We start from the raw sequence: 23,274 nt of genomic DNA, 5'->3' as shown, positions 1-23,274 counted from the left end.
TTGGATGCATTTGTTAAATTCTGCTGAAGAAGCCATTTTCACATACAGATGACCATTCATGTAAAGTGACACAAAAATTAAATCAGATATAGATATATTTTTTTACCAGCTAAAGCTGTGGTTCAATATATTCCGCTTCAAAATTTCCCTTGGTAAAATCAGAATAATTGTCAATCCAGAATCATAATGCAGATGCTGTGATATTTGTGATGTTAAACAATAATATTTTTCTTTAATACTGAATAGACAACTTATTTAAAAGATCTAAAAATTGTGGCAAGTCTGCCCTTTCAGATTCACATTTCTGCCAGAAATGCTGTTCTGGGCCACGTATCTTCCAGACCAGCCATCAATGCTTCTCCTGGCCCAGTTGTCCTGCATTAAAAATGCATCTGATGCACCTGCCATGGGCACAGGGCTCCCCATGGGAGCAGTGACGTCCTCTCTTTGGTCTGAAGGCTGAGTTCTTCCAGTTACCTGGACAGTGTTAGCTTTATGCGAAATATCAAAAATCCATACAGGATGTAAAGTCTGTTAAAAGTAAGCTGACTGTCAGCCTGGAGACTCTAAATTGAGTACTTGTAAGGAAATTCTGCTGAACCAAGTGTATCAGCACTTCTCTGGCAGATATCCTTGGACCTTTTACAGTTGCAGAGACTCTGAAGTGTAGTTTGAGACCAGGTGCCTTATATGAAGCAATCTCAACTAACAGTACTGTATTTTTTCAGTTTTTGTACAGGCAAACAAACTGCAGCAGCACATCTTTGCAGTGCACGGGCAGGAAGACAAAATTTATGACTGTTCCCAGTGCCCACAGAAGTTCTTCTTTCAAACAGAGCTTCAGGTATGTTTACAACAGGAGTAAAAACAAAGCTAAAGCTGTTGATTTCTCTGTGCAATTGTCACCCTTGTGCAGCATTTAGAAAAGGTGCATAACCTTGGTATGGTCTCTTCTGCCCTTAAACAGTCTCTCAGTCTCCTCTTACCTCCTTGGGTGCCTGGAGGAGAAAAAGGTCTCTGAGCATGGCTGGAATAAATAAATAAATAAGACAAGACAGATATAATGATTTATGAGTATTTCTCTTGACAGTAGTGTTGCTACATCCTTACATGTCTACGTCAAACACCTTGTAAATAATTTCTTTTTCTCCATTAATAATTTAGGGACTGATTAACATACAAAGACTAAGCAAATGGTAGCTGCCCCATCCCCTTCCCTGCTGCTAAATCATAAGTAAAGGAATTTTCCCTGCTGAGTATGAGACAGCGTGGGTGCATCTCGACACGATGCTCAGGTAGAGGCTCCTCCCAGGCAGCAGCACATTGCCAGGCTGGGCCCTGCACCCCAGGCCTCCCACACCACTGTCCCTGGCAGCTCTGGGGCTGCAGCCACAGCAGCTGTAGCCTCCACAGAGCCAGAGCTCACACCCATTCCCAGGGGCACAAATCCTTCTGCAGGGGCTGAGCCCTGACCTGGGCATGCTGCTGCAGCCACACTTGGAGCCCTGACCCCAGAGGCCTCCTTGGAGCAGGGAGGCTGGGGGTAAAACCCCACAATAGCCCTGGTGCTGAACCCACAGACACACTGAAGCTGCTCCATGTGTGTGTGCAGGGCTCCTCTTGGGCAGTGGAGCCCAGAGCCTGCCCTGGCACAGAGGTGCCCACCCTGGCTGCCTCCTCACACCCATCTCACCTGTGCAGCACGGCCACCAACACCACCCCTCCCATCCCCTGGGAAAGGCAGTCTTTTTATAGAATGGTACCATATGCCTCATTTAAATGTATTAGCTTTATAAACCACGATTTACTTAAACTTTGGAGGGTTTTTATTTATCTTGCTGAATTCCCAAGCTGCTGCCTCTTGTGTTGTGCTGTCATGCTGTGGAAGGATGGCTGATCTTTTCACTTTGTTGATTTTATATTTTTTTTCTCCCAGGGGATCCCGCCTTTCCCTTGTTCTAGCGACCTGATTTGCATAAGTGTACAAAAGTTTTAACTATACCTTGTTAATATTTTAATAAAGTCAGCAGATTTTGGGTTTGTGTGTTCTCACTATGAACGTTTTATGAAGGCAGCAGTGGCTTGCAAAGACAGCTTTGATTTTTTTCCTCCCATATCTCCCTAAAAGTGGTGTTTGGTCAAAATGCCAGCACAATTAAAATGGGAACACTGGCTTCCTAGGCCACTGCATTAACCTTTAGAATCAGATGATCAAATAAAGAGAACCTGGTTAAATTATAGTCTAAGCAGCCTATTTTTTGCAATCACAGATTTTAATTACATAGTGTTTCAATTCTGAAGTTTTGTGCATTGCACAATTGCTGCAAATGTCAGCTTTAATCATATAAATTAGGATTGTAATTTTTCAGTTTTTATGCAGGATTTTTCTGCACTCAAAATTTTTCTGCTTATAATAATGCATAATAATTACATGAGCAGTTTTGAATTATGTTGGCTACATGAAAATGCAATACTTAGCTGCACAGTTTTAGTCTTTATTTCAGTAGTGACTCAGAAATGTGTGTTTACTTTATGCCAGGGAATTTACTAATGCAAATATTGGAGCCAAGGCGGACACAAAATGTGTGTATAAATCAGTTAGAAATGTGTAAGACTTTTGAACCAGTTTGCCTTGGCATGATTATCTCATTAGTTTCTGGTGTGTAAGCTGCCTGCTCTAAATTCCTCAAATGTTGGTTATATTTTTGTTGAGTAATGAAGATTTAGTATTATTTTAGTGAACCAGTTGTTCAGCTGCTACTTGGGGTTAAATCTGCATAAACCTTTCTGTGTCTTTAACTGTGCAATTATCTTATGTGGGCAAATCAGCCTCCATCAAGGGGTTCTGCTTGATGGATTTGACTGTTCAGCTCTGAACTTGCTTTCCTACTGGCATGAAATAACTGGTATCAAAACCTGAACCTACACACTGTTTTCCTTCTTTGTATTTTCAAGTGAAACCACTGAAAATACACTTTAAAAGATTGAGCATTCAACTATTTCAAGAAGAAATTCAGAATGGGATGCTTGTAGAAAAGCAGGAAAAACAAGGAAGGTGGGGAAAATGGCAGCAAAGGGAAAAGGTAACTTTTAGAGATGTTACAGACTGGCATGGACTAGCCTTGCTGATTTTTGAACATTTCTTTTAAACAATGTGTGTGCCATGTGATGAAAAACTGTAAATGCTGCTGTAAATATACCTCTAGTGGCTGGTGCAGATACTTCTTTGGTAGCTTAATACTCTGGAAGTATTCAAACCCTCTGTGTGCTGCTGACCCTAGTAGTTGTATTTTAATACAGGTTTTTGCTTTGAAGTTTACACCATCTGATGGAGCTGTAAAACCAAGGATTAGGAACGCTCCAAGGAACTGAACATGCTTTATAAATGGTGGAAATTTTGGTGAGAATCTGGAGCAATGAGTCAGTGATGTTACTTTGATGATATTGCTACAAGAAAAGAAAACAAAATGCTACTTAACTGCTTACATTATCTCACTGGAAGTAAGGAAGGAAAACATGGGAAGGTTAAGCATGAAACACAAAGGAAATAGTATGTGTGATAACCCCACACACCCTTAGGGCAGAAGAGGAAAGGCTGGCAGCTCTGTGTTTTTCACATCCTCACTTTGTACAATTGACAGCTATGAATATCATGAAATTCTCCTGGAAAAAGGTTGAATTTATAGCTAATATATAAAACACTAAGGCTATGGCATTTCATTCCCCCTGCTGAAACATGCTCACTGAAACAAGTGTAGAGGTGCAGGGTTGGGGTTTCCTCACATGTAGGGCAGAAGGAGCCCTTTCAGACAGATCCCCATCTCAGGAACTGTGCTGGGAGCTGCTAGTCCAGCTCCTCAGAGGCAGCTGGAGCCATGGGCACTTGGACATGGCAGATGAGCTTGCTCTTTGACAAGTGAAATTTTAATTTTTGCTGTTTAAAATGTAGCAGGGAACCCTGCCCGCCCCAAAGATGGGTCAGAAATGGGGACACACAATGGGTGCTGGGAGTTATATTTGTGGTGTGATTCACAGCAAGGAGAGATCCCTCCTCAGGTGTTTGCATTGAGAATTGTACTAAGCAAATTGTGACTGAGCAGTGGTTTTCAGAGAAAACTTGAGAAGGATTTTTGTGTGCACTCTTTTGCCACACTGCTTTTCCAAGGAGCCATCACATAACCGGTGAAGTATTTGTATTTAAAGGATTAATTCCTGCTGTTTGCTTGTGTACTGTTAATCACACTGTTTCCTCCTAAATGATTACAATTGATGAAAACTAAGGCAAGGGATGTAATAAACAATGGCAAATAATCCAGGTACCAAGGGAGCAGGGTACCTGCCAGGTCGTTCCTAGCACAGGTGTTCAGGTGTTTTATTGCCTGATATGAATAAAGGACTTTCTTTTCTGCTCAGATTTGGAGATATGTCAAACCACTAAATTAAGAGAGTTTCACTGGAGGAATGTGCTGTCATTTGAAATGCCCAGTTTTTTAAAAGTACACATATCAAAAGGAACTACTATGGCTCATTGGCTAGCACTGTGGTCTGTCTCCCCTCTCTTTATTTCATGTGAAAAGCTGGCAATTTTCATATATCCATAAACAGGAATGAGCTGCTGCACAGAAATTGCACTCATTATATTAATAATGATTTACCATGAATGTCCTCCAGGGGCTTGATTTGGTCCACATCAAAGTCCTTGGGATTCTTTCTGCTGATTACAGCAGATCAAGCCCTAAGCAGGTTTTCTCTTTTTAACTCTGCTTTTAATATCAGCTTGATGTTAGATGTGCCACATCAGACCATAGGGCTGTGAGGACATAGAGGGCTGTGACCTGCCCAGGTGAGGGGACAGCACAGCGAGCTGCCCTGTGGTCTGATGTGACCCAGTGGGGGACACACGGGAGCTGCTCTGTGCCTGTGCTGGCCTCCCTGGGAGGGGGCAGTGGGGAGCCACATGTGCAGCTGCTCATGCCAGTGGTCCCTGGGGCCATCTGGGTGCAGCAGTGTCCCTGAGGCACAGAGGGGAGCCAGAGCCCCTTGGCTTGGCTGTGATCCACCCGCCTGCAGGCGAGTCTGCATGGCTGTGTCCAAGGGCTCCCTTCACCACCACTGGAGCACTGAAGAAAGACTCCAGCAATTTTGAGTCTGTACCCAGCCATATCTCCAGCTTCTATTTGAAAAATGGACTTTAGCTGCTTTCTGGGGGCATAAGAACACTTACTTAAGTAGAAGTAAAATTTTTCTTTCAACCAGCCTTGTGCTTGCAGCAGTGCAGAATCTCAGGGCTTCTGTGCCCCAGTGTCCATTCAGGCAGTGAGAGAAAGACAATTCCATGGTATCTTGGAAGTTGCAGAAAATGTTTCTCCTTGAGAGTGTGTGGATGGCAGGACAAATGGGACCTGAAATGTGGCTCTATCTCAAGGCAGTGCTTTCATTTGATGTAACTTGGTGTATTTCAGGACTTAGTGTGGGTTAGATGGCAAACACCAAGAGCTTCTTACTAAAACATACCACAATATCTTTTTAAATTTCACAGAAAGCACACACAAAGTCATATGTGGAATAAATTTTCTGCAAGCAACATCCTTTTTTTTCTTTTAAAACAGCTTTTTATCTTTGCATTTTGTATTTTAATAGCCTTTGAAAAACCTGTTAGCTATTTCTCCTTCTTTTATACTTTTATTTTTTAATCTTTAAATTTTTTTAATGTCATCCATTCTTTAAAATTGTGAAAATGACTAGTCAGTTATCCTAGCAGATTTGGCTAGTGTTTCTTAAAAAAATGTTGCTGTGGTGCTTGGAGTATTGTTAAATTTTAATTATTAGTAGTTACAAAGCTAATAAATTACAAGACTACCAAAATCTATTCCAGCCATATTGCTGGGTTTCATTCAGACACAGTCAGATAATTATAACTAACAATAATTAAAAATTAAAAGTGCTGTAGGCACATACCCATCATGTTGAGTCTGCCTGCCTGAACGTTCTTTATGGACTGCAAAACCACAAGTTTTATCTGTGATGTGTTTTCACAGTAGGGAACAGTTTTTACCTATAAGGTCTCTGGTTTTCAATGTGTGTGTTTAAATTCAGAGGAGGAGGAGGAGGAATTTATGGCTGTTTGAAACTTTAGAGTTAGGAATAGGCTCTGGCAAGGACCAAAGCTAAGAAAATCCATTGCAGACTATGTGGGGCTGGTGCTGGGTGTGCAGCAGCTGCAGCTGGGGCTCTGTGCAGGGAATGCCAGAGGTTTCCTGGGCCTGACATCCACAGAGGTCAATGTAAGAGCAGGGGCTGCTCATGCTCACACACTCCTGTGTGGTTTGTCAGGCAGCACCTTCTTCCCTGCACACGGGCAGGGGGTGTGTGCTGGGGCTGCTGGGACAGTAATGGAATCCAGGCCATGTGGCCTCTTTGTGTGGCCACCTCTGCTGCAACAAAGGAGGGTGCAGAAAGCTTGAATTGCCCTGTGTGTGGGTAGTGCCAGGGTGTAACGTTTTCATTTGGACAGATGGTTCTGATCAATATATTGCTGCGTCTTTATCCTGTCTGAGGTCTCTTCAGTGAGAGGCACAAAGATCTCTCACCTGAGATGAAGATATGTCTGGCACTGGAGCAGCATGGCCCATAACAAAAACCCCTCCTTCACTTCTTAAACGTTAGGGCCATTCTGTGGCTGGCCCTGGCTAGCAAAGTGCACACAACTTCACATTAACATGTGCAGAAAACCCAGCAGCCGTGCAGAGTGGAGGAAAAGAGCAGGGAGCCAGGTGAAAGGCATCGTTTTAGCCATTAATGCACTTAAGCGCACCCAAGTGTCAACATGTGTGATCAAGTGTAAGGAGGCATGTCGCTGCAATGTGGCAGGGCTGGCACACACACGGGGCTTCCTCCAGCAGAGATGGCACTTGGAGCTGCTGCTCAGGCTGCCCAGCTAAACCCGTCGTTGCCTGTCATCTATGCCCTAGGGCAAGGGTCCAACCAACTTTTGCGCAGGCACCATGCCATCCCAACAGATGGGCAGGAGTGTAAGCCGCCAAGAGACAATGTATATGCATCAATTGTGCTTATTGAAAGCACAATTCCTGGCTGGAAATGTTCAAATGTCTATTTATTTTGAGAAAAGATGCCTTTAGTTAATGGGTAGGGAAATGCAGCTTAGCTTTGAATTAATTCCTTTATATACCTTACAAAATATAATGGAGATGTGGAAGTGTAAGATGTGGTGATTATGGGGAGATCTGTTAAAGGTCTGTTGTGACACAGAATCCTCCCTGAAAGTGACTCAATGTGTCAAGGTGCTATTTGCCTCTGAGTACCAGAGACCAAATTTTGTAGGTGCTGCACATAACTGTACACATCTCTGGCTCAATACATAGTGATATGCAAGGAGCCAGCCTTTTGCACTGGCAGGTTTTCCTTTGCACACAGGTGTACAAGCTCACCTCCCCTCTTAGTGGTGGAAACAATTTTACTTTTTGGGGCAATGAGGGTGATACATTAATCCAGAACAAAGCTAGACTAGTTTACGTATCTCACAAAAGAAATTTGTTTTCCATGTGACTAAAAGAGAGGAAAATCATATAATATGCTTTTATATTTGACAGCATTGCTGCCCACCAGAAAGGATAAATTATGGAAGCATCCAGAAAGGAGTCTGTATGCACACATTGAAGGGTGTTCCTTTCGCCTACTTGTTAGCTTTATTCAATTAAGACTTGTTAGTGTTTGTGAAAGATGTGCTTTGAAGACCCTTCTGAATATACAATTTGATATTCATAAGGATCCAGGCATACTATATGTAAATAAATAAAGCAGGAGTGTTGTACTTCCAGATCCATTAATGCATTCCCCTCCTCATGGCAGCAGAGCACACGGGCTGTGTTAAACATCCATCCTGACCAAAAGGAGGAAGCACAGGAGAAGAAATGAGAAATGGATTTTCTTTCAGAAAGACCAGATTGCACTCTCTGGTCTGGCAATAACAATTACTAATGACATTTAGAGAGAAATTAAGGATGAGAAATGCAAGTTGGCATTTTAGCAGTGCCAGTCAGTAACATTGCATCAGAGCTCACAGGAGAGATGAGAAAAAGTTTAGGGATGGAAAATTAATTTTGTTATGTCAACAATTAACAAATACCTTTTCTTCATTCTTTACCACACTATCACAAATTACCACTGTGATAGTATTTAGCAGCTCCTCAGGTGAATAAAAATTTCAGCACTTTGAAATCCTTATTTCTAGAGTCAAAAGCACATGTTTATATTTTGCTGTGTTTTGTTGAACAATGAATGATAGAAAGAGGTTCAGACTGACCAGGGAGGGAGAGCTCCAGGATGTGTATAGCAAGAAAATTCTGTGGATTTTCTCTGCAGATCTCTGTGGTTCTTATAACCATGAATGAATTCAGTTTATCAGCACATTTTCTGAGGCGGTTTTTTTTTTTTTTCTGTTTTGTAAATTTGGAAAGGCAAGGTTGAATAATATACCCTGTTCCATGCTGGACAATTTTGGAGTAGCCAGACATAAAGCCCTGGAAACCTCAGAGCTTTTATTCCAAAGACCTTCACGTGTTCACAAGGTGACATCCCTGTCCCCACAGGAGGGTGGTAGGAAGCCCTGCTTCCTGCTGCTGTGTGGAGAGGCTGGAGCACAGGGGCTGTGAGCGTGGCCATGGCACAGCTGGCTGTGCAGGAGCAGTGTCCTCAGGGACAGCACAAGCGGCCACCCCTGCCTGGCCCTGCCGCGCTGGGTAGCACATGCCTTTGTAAGCAGGGCAGAGCCCTTAAAATAGAAACAGAATGCTTGTGTAATATGTAGACAAATAATTTTTTTTTCCTTTTGTTTTCTCTCTGAAATGTCTCGTCAGAGATTTTCTTTGCTGGTGGGAAGAGATGTCTGATCCAGCCCCTTTGATTTTCCCCTGCTGTAGTGGCTGCTGTGGAGCATAGTTTGGGGTCTGAGCACAGACTAGCTCCGTTGCCTCCTGTAAGTGTCGCTAGCATCCAGAGGAACTGACTGTTTTTCAAAGCAAGAGGGATGCTGCACTGGAAAGGGCAGAGTATAAGCATTATTTAAAGAAAATTGTGGAGCTTGATCAGCCTCAGTTTTAAGGAGCTCATTGAGGGTGCTGTACAGCATGCTTTTAAAAAGTTCAGTCTCTTCGTTTGCTTAGAAAGACTGAAGTGGGGATGCTTGTCCAGACATAACAGTATATGCCTGAGTGTTTTCACAAGAAATGTCTAGATCATTAAATATAATAGGTCTCAGCTGCAGTTTTGATCACTGAAGCATGCACACAATTCATCACAGCAAATTAGGTACGTCTTTGTAACTTATCTTTCTGCAGTTTGCTGGCACTTCTAGAGAGCTGAAACTTATATTGGACGTGCTGCAGAAGCCATTTCAGATAAAATATTCTGTGTTTATTGTTGGAGAACAAGGATTCCCTAATAACAAAAACATGGAGCAGTGTGTTTCTGCTCCTGCATCTTGCAGAACCAGCAGTAGTACCAGCAGAGATCCCCAGCCACATTCATTATTTATATATTTCAGTGAATTTCTTGTCTGCAGTAAAAGAGATATAAGCTTCAACATCAGTCTGTGCCAAATTCTATGCTACAGCCCATTCAGAAACCTGAGGCAGCCGTGGTTCTCAATCATTACACAGCCCATTTATCTGATTGGAGTTTTGTCCTCTCTGCCTTGCAGAAATGTTGCATGTTCTTTAAAAGCTGAGTTTGACCTTTGGAAAGAAAAGGCATTTGCTGTTTTAATTTTAGGGTTTTTTTTAGAGAGAACCTGAGCCTACTTAAATGGAAATTGGCATTGAAAAGCAGCAGAGTTATTGAAAAGCATTTAGTTTATTACTAGAAGAGAACAGACGCTAGTGGACTCAAAAATTACATTTCAATGGACTCATCAGTTTCAGTCACTAGTTAGTCTGTGAACAGATGGATATATTTGTAGCAGTTAGCATGAATTTATGCCCTGGAATTTTACATTTGCCCTAAGAGCACTGCTATCTTAGTTGTTGCCTTGAAGGGTTTGGAGATTCATTTTATTTTTTGGAAAAAAGATATTTTTGTTTCTAATTGCAGAGATTTCTTACATCATAGAAATCGCCTCAGCTTTCAGAAATATGAATGATATATAGCTTCTGTGTAAGGAAAATGTTGTAAAAGAATCCCCAGTACAGCTGCTGCAGAAAAAATAAACATCTCAGCCTAAACCTAGATAAACCCCTGTGGACTGAGAAAATAATTTTCAATAACCAGATATTTTTAACTCTGTGTATCAAGGTAGTAATCACAGTCACCTGTATTTGCATCGAGGGTCTGCCACAGTCTAATTGCTTGTCTCTTTCCACCCCCGCCCCACTAAATTTTAAGGCTTCTGGTTAACTGAGCAATGCATTAAGCACTCCATCTCCAAAACAGAAAGAAATACTGCCCTAGCCTCTACCATGTGGCATCTTTAGGTTTCAGGGATTTCGTTTAAATCTGAAATTTATGTCCAGGAGAAATAAATTATTAGATTGTAAAAGCAGCTGGGGAGGGAGTAAATATAGTCTCTTTTGTCCTCTATATCATTTCCCCAGGAAGATAATAAATGTGTGGCAAGCGTCTTGTGTTTCCTCTGTCATACAAATGTTGTGTGTGTGCTGTATTTCAGATGTGAAGCTTAGACTCCAGACAGGAAATCCTGGAGTGATACTGTACTGCTGTTGCCTACTGCTGTGGTGCTGGTGGAGGCCCCATCACTTTTACTGCTTAGAAGGAATTTGAAAAATAATTTCATGAAGAAATTTAAAAGCCCTTGTGTGTACCCCTGATTTCCAGAGTAAGAGATTTAGGGTGTAATCCTAGGGTTTATCTCCTCAGCCAGTGGAAGGCAGCAGGAGCAGCAGCCCTGGCTGCTGCAGAGAGCTGAGGATAGGGGTCCTGCCCTGTGACCCCATCCCAAGGGCCATTTTTCCCAGGGGGATTTTAAAGACTGTAAGAGAAACTCCTATTAATTCCTCCCTGCCTTACCTGTTCTCATTCTTCTGTGAGGTCAGATACATGCAGCAAGCATGATGAGTGGCCAGGAAAAAAATTGGCCAGAACAGCAAAAGGATAAGGAATTGTTAGAAAGTCAGTGGTCTACTGGCTTTTCTGCCCCTGGCTGTGTGTATAGGACTGTCACTGCCTGCGCCTCCATGCTCCTGTCAGGAAGGCTGTCAGTATTCTCAGTCCAGCCCAGGGATCTGAAAACGAGCCTGGAACAGCCTTGCTGTTTGCTTCTTCCGTTGTTCCTTCCAGAGAAGTACATTCAATCATATACTGTTATTTGCCTAATTATACCCTGCTTTAACATTGTATTTTGAGAGTAGTTTTATACCTCCCTTTGACCAGAGGAGAAAGGAAAAACCATTCAGGATACAGCTTCTTTTCACGTTGTGCCTGTTCTGCTTATGTAAAATGAGAAGTGGTGGGAGTGTTTGGTGCAGGGTTGGGTGCATGTGTGCAATGACCCGACCTGGGCAGTAATCACCAATGTTCCCTTCATGTTAATGGAATAACTTATGAGATACTAAACTGTCTATCCTCAGTGAGGTGATGGGGCTTTGTTGGAAAAATCTGGATGACAGAGTGAGATGGTATGTGCTGATGGGATCAGTGTAGAGACAGCTCATGGCTCTGTGCAAGGTCAGCTTGGGTTCAGCGAGGCTCTGTCACCCCAGCTCTGCATGAGCCAGACCAGATTTGGCAGCAGCAGTCCTGAGCTTATCACTCAGCTGTGCTCGAGCTGATGCACTGCAGAGTGTGCTGTGTGTCTTGTGTGCCACATCCTGGGAAGGCAGTATGGACACCCAGAGGTCACCTCCATGCAGAGCCTGTCCCCACACCCCCATTGCCTTGGCTTTGCACCAAGCAAGAATGGCCAAAGCAGTGCCCACACTGTGCCAGCCTTGGGGGAGAGCTCCTGCCTGACTACCCAGCCTCCTCATTTGTTTCTGCCGCACAGTTAAACCTGAATAAATTGCCATGGGCATTGAGGTTTGGCTGTGTATGGCATATCTGTCATCTGTGTGTTACATTATTGTGTCTCCAAAAGGAGCAGTGAGGTTGTTTAAAACATACTTCTGAAAAATGTGCCCTCCTTTGGGGCTGGCACATGCTCTTAGTCTTTGCATGAAATCAGGATTGTTTAAGATGTGGCATCTTGCTGTTTAAAAAGCAGATTTTCCTGAGACCAGTGACACTGTTGTAATGGAGTAGCAATGGCTGGAGAATCCCATTTAACCCAGTTGTTTTGCACACATACCATAGCAATGCTGCCTTCCTGGTTTGTCCTGTGATGTCTTTGAGGAAAAGGCTCATGTTGGTGGTGTTTTGTCCCCTCTTTTACTTACAAGAACAAATTGGGCATGGCTCTTTCACACTCCAACTCCTCCAGGGTTAATTCCTTGTGGCAGTGGGCAAAGCACAGGTCTGTCTGCAGATTTCTGCTCTGCTGGTAGCATCTACACTAATGGGGCAGCGTGTAAAGCACTTCTGTAACTATGGCCTTGCTATTTTATAGCAGAGCTACTTGCATTGGAGGATTTTTATTCCCCTTTTGAAATTGGAAACCAGCAATAACAACCATTATGTCCAAGGCAACAGGTCACTGACCAGCTGTTTTGTCAGCACCAGCAGTGTGTGGGTGCCATGTGACAGGAATATTTATCTGCCCCTAAGGAAAGTGTATCCATAACACAAGGCAATACAATTTGTCAGATCAGTATTCCATTAGAGGGAATTTTACTTAGTTGCTGCTTCTTAAAGGAATGAGTGGTCAAAGGGCTGTGGTCCTACTGCAGGCAGGTGCTGCTTGTGTCAAGTCTGGCTGTCCACACTTGCTTATTTGGCCCAAGGAACTTGGATCAGCTGCAGCTCCCATCATTCAGTGGAGGATGTTGCCTGTTATGAATGTGAGAACTGCCCTTGTTAAATTGCATTAAAATTCACAGTTAAGACAGAAATTGTTATATACCTGTCCTTAATACCAGGAATACCTAGCTGGTGCCAAGGGGAAAAACAACAAAAAGTAATCAGATGTTCGGTGACCCTTGCCATACCAGAGAACAGCAGAGCAAGTTTTATGTTCAACTTTCAATTTCCTGGCTTTTGTTGATTTATATTCCCATGGAAACAGTCCCTCAGTGAAGCTTTCCACTATGCATTCTAACTTCTAAAGGTGTTGTGTAAAGTGTTTCACTTTTGCTCTAAGTATTTTTCCCCATGTCCTGTAATAAAGACCCAATCAGAAAATCATTTGGTGTTTAGAGGAGTCACACCATGTTCCACAATGATGATTCCAGCCCTCACAGAAGTGAACAATTAACTGGCTTATGCAATATGATTTACTTTAGATCAAGGAGGGATTAATGAGATCAGATTTGGATTGGTTTCTAAGAAATCAACAATTTCATGCTTTTAGAGGAAAACCTAAGAAAGATTCCTGTAAAATGGTTTACCTCTTGAAAATTATTTTGAAACATTGCTTCCCTGAGTAGGACCTGTAAGTAGATTGGAAACAGGTCAGCACTGGGGTGTGCATTGGGGTTTCTGGTGTAGCAGGGGCAAAGGAGTGTCCCTGTGGGCAGGAGATGCTTTCTCTGGTTACTGAAGCTGAGGTTTGAAAACAGACTGGAGGTGGGTGTTTGCATTGTCAAGGACAGCTTTGGAGGGTCACTTCAAAGCTGGGCACAGGCATGCTGGGTTTGTGACACATCATGGAGGAGCAGGGGTGGCTGTGACCCCAGTGGCTGTGGGACCAGCTTCCCAGGAAAACATGGACTGACCAAGCCCAGGTGAAAGCAGCACCACTGTCAGCGGAGCAAAAAAATCCTGCAAACCATTTTCTGCTCTTGGGATCAGAAATGGCTCTGGAATCCAGTCAGGGAGTAACAGTGGGGCTGAGGAAGGAGTGAAGGTATTCTAAAAATATTATGGCTTCATGCGCTTCTGACAACAGTAATTTGTCCCTCTCACTTTATATTTAGGAAGTGTAAGGTTCTTCCCTCGGCTTATTTTTGATCTTGTGCATGGCATACTGGAGACTACAAGGATGCTGATAAATTTGCATTTCTGAGTGAAATTCTCAGGAGCGTGTGGTCCCTCAGGACAGGTATTATTAGCTCCTTGTTTTCATTGGGTGCCTCAGTGAATCACGGTGTGTTTACAGCTAGTTTCTCTAAAAGAAGACTCTGGTTATCTCTTAATAATGTATTCCTCAGTGTTTTTTATTTCCAAAGTGCTGTGGTAAGGAGATTTTCCCAAAGGCTTCAGTTTGCTTTTGTGCTTCAGTGTTTTACCCAGTGTTTTTGGAAGAAACATAGAGACTTACTGGTGAGGCATTTAATAGAATACAAGAGGCTATGCCAGGCTTAGGCTGTGCTTGGAGTTCACTTGCATTAGGCTTAACTAGGTTTCTTCTGAGTTTTAGAGAAGAATAGAGATGGCAGATCTAGAAGACTGATGATACAAAATTATTAGTCTCAAGTGGAAAGGGGATGGCATGTTAGGTGAGTTTTCAAAGTCTGATTAGGACTAAACAATCTGAATTAGAAGAGAAATTAAATTCATAAATCGTCTAATAATTCTTAGTGGATATGAGGAAGCTGGCACTGGGAAAAATAACTCCAAGAAAGGTATTTATATAGAAAGGTAATTTTTCAAACCAGAATAACTGAGAAATGCCTATCAAAATCCAAGAATGGGTTGAAATGGGCAGAAGCAGTGTGGTCAGGAGCACACTGAGGCCGGGCGGGACGCGGGGCTCGGCCAGCCCTGCACACCCACACCTGCAGCTGTGGAGGAAAAAGAGTGACTGAGAAAAGGCATCAGCATCCAGGCAGTCACGTGTGGAACGGCTTTGCCCCACTGTAAATGTTATGTTCCCTTGGACGGCAGATGAGGTGCCGGGTCCTGAGCACTGGAGGAGCCGGGCGGGTTTCTGGAGGGCTGAGGGGGTGCCTCAGGTGAGCAGGCACTGAGGGAGGTCCTCATCCTCCCTGGTGGGTACAGAAACCCCTAGAGAGGCTCAGTCCCGGCACAGATGAGTGGATGAGCGTTTGTGTGTCCCAGCACCAGCGAAAGGTGCATTTACCCCTGGAGTAATCACGTGCAAGCATCAGAGTAACTCAGAGGCAGCTATTTCCATTGGAAACGGGCAACTTCGCTTTTCAGCAGACACCAAACCTCCAGGCATATTTTCTTAGACACTCAAAATGATTTTTTTTTCCCTGGTTCAATAACTTGTAAAGGACAGCTTTCTACCTGCATTTGTTGAAGTGCCATCTCAAAGTGTGCTGACACAGGGACTGACTGACGAATGGCAAGTTATCAGATGCTCAGAGATGAAGGCAGCCGTAACACAGGCAGCCGGTGCCTTTCACAAAGGATGTGCCACCTTTCGTTTGCCTCTACCTCCATTTCAAGGGACTCTTCAAATAAAGAAGGGACATGTGAACCTGTCCTGCCTGACAATTTTTTTTTTTTTTATTGCATACCATGATAACTTGGAGTTCACTTGTTACAAGCATTTTATGTAGTGGGTGAAATACCAAGGGAAAGGAAAGAAGTAGTATTGTGCTGCCTGAAAAACTATGATCTAAACATATAAATGTCACTGCATAAGTTACCTGAAACAACTGGAAGGGCAATTAACACCTGGTTTTATGGGAAACATTGGTTACTACTATCAGTTTTAATGAAGTGTATTAACTAAATTGTGTTCTGAGTATTCATTCAGCCCTGTTTATGGCACACTCTTGAGTACATTTACTGTTTGTCAGAAGTGCAAACTAGTGAACATATGAGGCTTTAAGACAGGCCATCTGTTAGTCTTAGACCCTTGGATAATTGTCAAACAGTTCTAAAAATAAGCACATACAAACTGCAAGGGGGTGCAAAGGTGATTTTTCTTTAGAGTCTGATAGGAAAGGGAAAGTAGAAACCAGAAATTAAAATTTAAAATAAACACTTTACCCTATAAAGCAAGCTTGCTCTCCTTTCTTTCTTTTCCACTTTCTCTTTCCTTTCCCACCCTCCTCCTTCAGTGTGACTTTTTTTTTAAATTTTTTTTTTCCCCTCTTGCTCTTCTGGGTCATGGCATCCCTTGAATGCCTCTCCAGTTTAGGATTAGAGCAGCACCAATTTAAGGCTCACAGCTTTCTGTAGAGAGCATAATCTCCAATGGTTAAAGCACAGGTCATCTTGTGTCCTCTGCCTAAAGTAATCCTTTTATAAAGTCAAGGCATAAAGATTTTTATCTTTATGGATTGCTGTTAAAGGGAAATAGTACCTGTGCACATACATGTGTATGCTTATGGATATGTAATGAGCAATAACAGCTGAGAGATTTATTTTTGGACCAGTTTGAATTCAAAAGATGCAAAACACTGAAAAAAGATTGATGCAGATGGTATTTCATAAATATTTAGACACTCTAGCTTCTGTTTGTAGCAATTTGGAGGTTTTGTTGTGTCTTTTTTTATATATATGTTCAAATGTGAGACAAACCTTTGCTTCAAGTCAGTGCCTGAATCTGAGGTTTAGTTTTTGTCTGGCAAGCTGTGCATGTTGGCAGTCAGTGGAGGCATCACTTCTCTTGTTTCCCTGCTCAGTAAAGGGAAAACGAGAGGGAATGGGGAGGAAGAGACACACAGACCCAGTGGTTCCCAGCAATGACTCCAATCTCTGGGCTTAGGATCCGACAGTGAAGGGGTGATAGAAGCCTGAACAGAGGTGGGGAGAGGCAGAAAGAAAATATCTGGGCTCTTACCTGGGTCTGGAGGCCCCCCCACACCCTGAGGAAAAAATATTGGGATTAATGATCACCCAATGGCTAATTACCAGTTCATTTTCATGTTGGCCAATTGTCACATGAATCTATTATCTCCATAATTCATATTGAAATTATTTTAGGAATGGTTTCTGTTCATTTCAGTGGCATTTGGAAGGGGGGAGAGGCTTTGTAGCCTTTCATCAGAGTCCCAGTCTCTGTGTAACACTGCAGAAAGCTTATGAATTTTACCTGGGGGTGGGGTATCACCAGCCTTGTTAGGCCATTTCTTAACCTTTCTATAACATATGGTCTTTTAGGGGTATGTGCTCATGCATATAGACAGTGTATTTGTAAATGGCTGATAGAAAATGTCTAAATCCATAACAGATGCACAATGGCACTGTAGACTGGATGTGTTATGGCCCCAAACCATTATCACACCCCTCACAGTTGCATTTTATTTTTTTCACCTGCTCCTGTGTAGTACACCTGTGACTTGTTGGCAGTGAGTGTTGTTGCAGGGTGGGAGACTCCCAGCTTGACTGCCTGGCTTGGAGCTTCGCTCCATCATGTGCTGCTTTTTGTGTGTTTTTTCTCTCAATCTTTATATAGCTTGTAAGAGTTCTTTGAACTGTTGTTAGTGATCATCTTTCAAACCTGATGCTTTCCTTCTTGACACAGAGCTCTGAAAATGGAGATTGTCATGCCAGTGTTTTCATATTCATGCATGTTAAAAAAACAGAGAAATATTCATTGTGGATGTCCTGCACAAATGGCTTGATCTGCATCCAGAGGGCAGGCAGGGGGTGTCTCCAGGGAAGATCTGGAGAACAATCAATATCTACATGGACAATAATTAACCATTCTTTGAAATCTTTTTATTTCCTGCAAAACCCATCAGCCAGTTCCTTGATCACAGACACTTCCATAAATGGTTCATTTGAGGATTGTGCAGCCAGTAGAAAATTCCACTTAAACACTGCAACAGCCCCGAGACTTGGGGTAGTTGCATTTTTCCCACTGACATAGCTAATGGAATTGCTATCCATTTTGCATGATTATTAAGAAAAGAAGAGATTTTCCAACCTTATCCTATAAATAAGCTGTGACTTACTTGATCTTGACAGGTGACTTAGTGCTGCTGTAGAGTTTTCCAGCTGCAATAATGTCTCAGAATGATGTATTCAGTGGGGTATCAGCTGTGAGCTGTGCGGAAACCAGGGGGTCTAACAGGAGCTGGGAAGAACCATTTTTCCTGTTCAGCTTCCAAATGATGTCGTGCCTCCTGCTGGCCCCAGACGGGCACGTGTATGGATGGCCTTGGAGCTGCTAGGCATGTGCACACACACAGGAGTGTTCCTGGAGGGCCTCCATTTTTGTGGCTGCTCTGTTTTCCTCTGGAAACAACCATTAAGGCTTTTTTATTTTTAACTATAATTTCTGGAGTTGATAAATCACACCTGAGCTGTTTTCAGCCAGCCCACCCTCCTGCTGGAAAGGTGGGTGAAGTTTCCTTAGGCTGCTTAGGTAGCAGCACTCCTGTAGTATCACATGTTTCCAAGCACTTGCTTCCTTGTGGTCTTCATGATTTCCTTCTGCTGCTTGGAACAGCCCAGTGGCTCCACTGGGGTCAAAACTGTTCCTGTGCACAGGGCATTCTTAATACTTGATTTTCAATTACTCCAAAAGTCTGATCAGCCAGGAGAATTTTCTGTGTCTGGGCACACAAAAAAGTGCCTAACAAAGGTATTTGAAAAACCATGGGTCAAATATAGAATACACACATGTGAGAGAAGAGACATAAGCCCTGAATGGGTGAGATGCTTTCTGACATCTACAAAGCACAATTCTAATGAGCTGCAGATGCTCAGGGCACAAGGAGTAGAAGCAAGAAGATAAGAAATTACAATTACTAGTAATAGTAGACAAGTTTTTTGGAAGGCATGTTTTGAAATACATTTCAGTATGTGAGAAACCTATATGGGTTGCAGAGGATACAGAGAGGTTCTCATGGGACTTTCAAACACACACAGTAGTGGTTATTTAGCCTTCACCCAGTGTTCACTGGTGCCTGGGTGTGCAGGACTTGGCACTTGTGCCATGGCTTGAGCAGGATGTGCTCAGAAAGGCAGGGGAAGGATGCAGAGCACACAGGCATCGTGTCCATAGGCATTACAGACCTGTTTGTGAGGCCCTGTGTAAAACCTGGCTCTATCTATTAACTGCATGGTCCAGGCACTAGCCAGCATATTGATTGTCATTAATGCATACCTGGGGAATAAATGGTACATTCCCAAGATACTAAGACAAAATAAAGATTTGCATATGAAAAATGTAATTTTTTAACTCCTAGCCCTATGGCACAGCTGATTTCTCAGCTCCTGCCTGACCCAGCTCTAAATGGCTGCAGTATTTGAGTACAATCTGTTTGTTCCTTTGACAAATTCTGATCCCAAACCCAGTGTATTTCTTGTATTGGGAATGTTCAGAACATGTTATTAGCTGATGTTTGAGAAGGGAGGGCTCCCAATAAAAGCTTCATTATCAGATTTAGAGCCACATACCATTCCTTTATTGACCTGCCTGGTGTAATCAATGCAGCAGCCACACAAGTTTGAAATCATGTTCCCTGACTGTAGGCTGTGCGTCATGCATCCAGTGCTGATTGTGCATTATCTTTTAAATGACACTGCCTAACTAAGTATGGATTTGTCTACCATGAATAGCCCTTCTTTCAATTTGAAGATGGTAAACCTTTTGGGTTTTTTATTGATATTCAGGATGACCTAAAAATAGAACCGTAATGAAGTGCACAAGGAATGGCTATTGTTAAAATGCTGAGGAGTGTATGAGCACAGAGGAGCCTGTGTATTCTTTCACATTTTCATGCTTCCCCAGCTAGGTTTAGTGGGCAAGCTTCTTGTCAGTGCTGCTATTGTGTGTGCAGGGCTTCATCCATCCTCCTCCATAAAGTCATTGTTAGACTTGAGAATAACACCCAGCACTGCAAAGGTCACTCCTTCTTAAGGCCAGGAAAATTTCCATGTATATCAAAGGAAAAATCTATTGAATTTTGTGTTTGGTGGTGTTAAATTGTCTAAAAGCAAAGCAGTTCCAGCCGTCAATTCGCTAATTTCTGATTTGTGGTTCTGCATATTCAGTGTCAGGGGTGTCTGAGAGGGTCGGTGCTATGCTGACCAGGGACTTTATGATTTCCCAGCTGGGATTTCGTTCGCAGGGGCTCCATCCGTGCTGCTGCCCCGCTCCTGCCGCCCGGGAGCTCCGGCGGTGGTTCGGGAGCTGCGGCCGTGGTTCAGAGCTGCGGCCGTAGTTCGGAGCTGCGGCCGTGGTTCGGAGCTGCGGCCGTGGTTCGGAGCTGCGGCCGTGGTTCGGAGCTGCGGCCGTGGTTCGGAGCTCCGGCCGTGGCTCGGAGCTCAGCAGCGCTTCTGACACCTGGCGGTCACGGCCTGGGAGTGCCACAAACGGGCCAAGCCGCTCCGCTCTGCCGCAAACGGGGTCACCGCCGCCGGCCCGCACCGCCCGCCGCCTACCAGCTCCTTCCACGGACGATCTCCATCAGGGAGATGTCATCTCTGGATAAAGCATGTAAAAGCGCATGATTGCTCTTTTATCCTGATCACGATGTGATCAGCTATGGAATAGCATAGAAGGACCAGATGATTTATGAAAAGTTAAAATATCTTACTTTATTTTAAAGCTTTATCACTGTAAATAAATAATTAGATTCAAAATTCATTTTGTGTTTAAAAACTTATTCTTCAAGCTGGCGGACTTGCCCGGCTCTGTTATTAGGCAGATGGAGACTAGGGAAATTGCTTAGGCTTGAAATAGCACAAATGAATTTTTATATTTGGGGATGCTGGGGGCTCAGCTCAAGAAAACCTCACCATGAACGACTTCTCTAGTTTCTCAAATAATTGGATAATCATACAAATAAAGCTAGGCTTATGTGTAAGACTGGGGTTTTGTCAGAACACAAAATGTGGGTGAATTGGTACTGCTCTAAAAATACGCTTCCGAGGTTGGATCCAGGATTTATTGGCTCCTACACAAAATGGCAAGACAGGTCAGCATCCTCTGATGTGAGATACTGTGATGACATTGAGGCTATTACAAATATACCAAAAGGAAAAAAGGGAACAAAAGAGACTCTAAACTGCTGAAAGAAATGTATAGAGAAAAGTACATTCTTTAAAGAGATTTAACTTCTGGGTTACATGTCCAGCCTTTTTTCTGCTGGGAATATTACCCTGGTGCCTGAGCTGGCGGTTCAGCTGTTATTGCCGAAGTATTTCTTGGACTGAGAAGTGTGTGTCACAATCTGGTGTCTCTTGCTGCCAGTGCTTGCACCCGGTACGAGTGAGAATAAAAGAATAAAATATGGCAAGGGTTCCCTCACAATTCAGATTTTTATTTTTTTAATTGTTACAGTGAAGGGAATCCCTAAAGGCAGTTTTTTTGCCCATGAAGTTACCATTTTCTTTATATGTATTGAAAGAAGCAAAAAAAAAAAAAGGAAACCTTCATGACTATACTTGGCTTGTCGCATTTTTTTTCTAAGTTCATGCCAGCATTAACAGATCTGTCAGAACAAAGCAAATATGTCATATTGGCAGCTGTTACTTATGAGTACTTTTTCTTTATTGCATTTTGTTTTGTAATAACTGAGAAGCTTTTATGTTGAGCTCTGCATAAATGGTACTGAGTGGGAGGGTATGGGCATGCTTTCTATTATTCTGCCCCTCATGCATGTCTCCTTTTTTCGTCTTTCCAGAACCACACATTGAGCCAGCACGCACAGTGAGCCACTGGCACTACAGGACACCTCTCTGCAGAAGACTTGACGGTGGCACAGTGGGGAGGACCATTTGAACATTACATCCAATCAAAGTGTCATTTGCAACCCAGATGTAAAACTCTAATGATTTGGCCATGAGGCGCTGCTATTATAAGCAGCTGGAAATGAATATTAATGGGAGAGATTAAAAGTATTCCATGCTCAGTATTTTTTATTGTCCTGCTTCAGCTAGTGTACTTTAGAGCTTCTGCTTCTGACTGAATTTATAGTGTTAGATAAATCTGCTTTGATGCTGTTGCCCTTTGTTGCTTCTTGTATTATATTGATAGTTAAAGATTAGGTGTGATTTTTTTCTTTTTTGTTAACTGCTTTTTAATTGCAATTTTAGGTAACTGTGCATTGTGATGTGATTGCTTGGCTATTGTCTGAATATTTCTTTTTAATTTTTTAATTAAAGACTAATGCTTTGATTGGATTTGCCAGTTCACCGGACAGTGATTAAAACTATGTAATGAATATAATCGGTTTCAGTGCAACTGGATGGTCTGCTTTATAAATGTGACTTAATCTGATTGCAATAACTAGTACAGTTCAATAAAGGGAATACATGAGCTTAGCGTCAGAGCTTGTCTGTCTGTCAGTGCCCCCTGCATTGCTGCTGCTGCTGGGGTGGCTGAATCTCAGTGATCACTCACCTGATGGCACAGAGCACTCTGCAGCCCAGGAGGAGGGAAAGCAAAAGCCATGGTTCTGTGTCTGGTATTGTGTTTGCTTCTGGATGTGCCTCCCTGGCTCCACGGTAGGTTGACGTGAGGTAAGAACATGTACTATGAAAAGGTATTGATAGCTTATAATGCTCATTAATATTTTAAAATTTTCAGCAAGAATAGAAGAACCAGACCTATAGCTGCCTTGCCCATATGTCTGTACTTCTTTGTTTTAATACAAAAAAAATAGTTTCTGCATTGTATACAAATGCGCAGATATTGGATCAGGCCTTGCAGACCGTGGTAGGATATTTTACCCACGCCAGACTCCCAGGTATTGTAGCTCTGTGTAAGTGCCAACAGAGCCAATTGCCAGGCTTTCTTTTACTCTTTTTTAACTTATCTTATGGTAAGGAGGTCAGGGAAACAGTCATTTTAAGGACCATGGACACCTCTGGAAAGTTAGAAAGATGTAGTTCTCCTGGTGTCTCCAGCTTGAGTGAATCATAATCATCATAAATATTCAGCAGTTGTGACAGCTGAAATGATGGGGTTACCCATTCCCACAGAGTACAAGGCTTTGCAAGACTGGCATGGGAACATGCACAGTCAGAGCCTTTCAAAATGGCTGCACTGAACTAAAGCACAACTTGTTGTCATTGGGCCATGTCTGGGCTTGGAGCATGTAAGTGATATTTTGTAGGAAATATGTTTTCATGGACAGATAGTCAATGCCTAAATTAGTTTATATACTGAGCTTTTTTACAAGTGCAAGGGTGGCATAGCTTGTTGATGCTGCAGCCCATGTTTTCAACAATTTAGATCCCTGTTGATGTTGACAGTGCTGTTGCACACACACGGTTCCTTCAGAACAGTACGGGAAGGCTACAATCGAAGCACAACTTCAGGCACAACTCAAGTAG

At 42.8% G+C, this 23,274-nt stretch overlaps 1 protein-coding gene across 3 annotated transcripts in view; it reads left to right on the top strand.

The window, feature by feature from the left end:
* ZNF423 (zinc finger protein 423) overlaps positions 1–22,255 on the top strand; it is a 225,754-nt gene extending 203,499 nt beyond the window's left edge. For all 3 annotated transcript variants that reach the window (XM_059481589.1, XM_059481590.1, XM_059481592.1), the window contains 2 exons: positions 729–844; positions 21,621–22,255. In XM_059481589.1, the coding sequence (XP_059337572.1) occupies positions 729–844; positions 21,621–21,650 (146 nt within the window). In that variant the 3' untranslated portion in view covers positions 21,651–22,255. The remainder of the gene's footprint in view (positions 1–728; positions 845–21,620) is intronic.
* Positions 22,256–23,274: the final 1,019 nt, after the last annotated feature.

Source organism: Ammospiza nelsoni, chromosome 13 (genome assembly GCF_027579445.1).
Source record: "Ammospiza nelsoni isolate bAmmNel1 chromosome 13, bAmmNel1.pri, whole genome shotgun sequence".
NCBI classification, from domain to species: domain Eukaryota; kingdom Metazoa; phylum Chordata; class Aves; order Passeriformes; family Passerellidae; genus Ammospiza; species Ammospiza nelsoni.
This window is presented reverse-complemented; position numbering and strand designations above follow the sequence as displayed.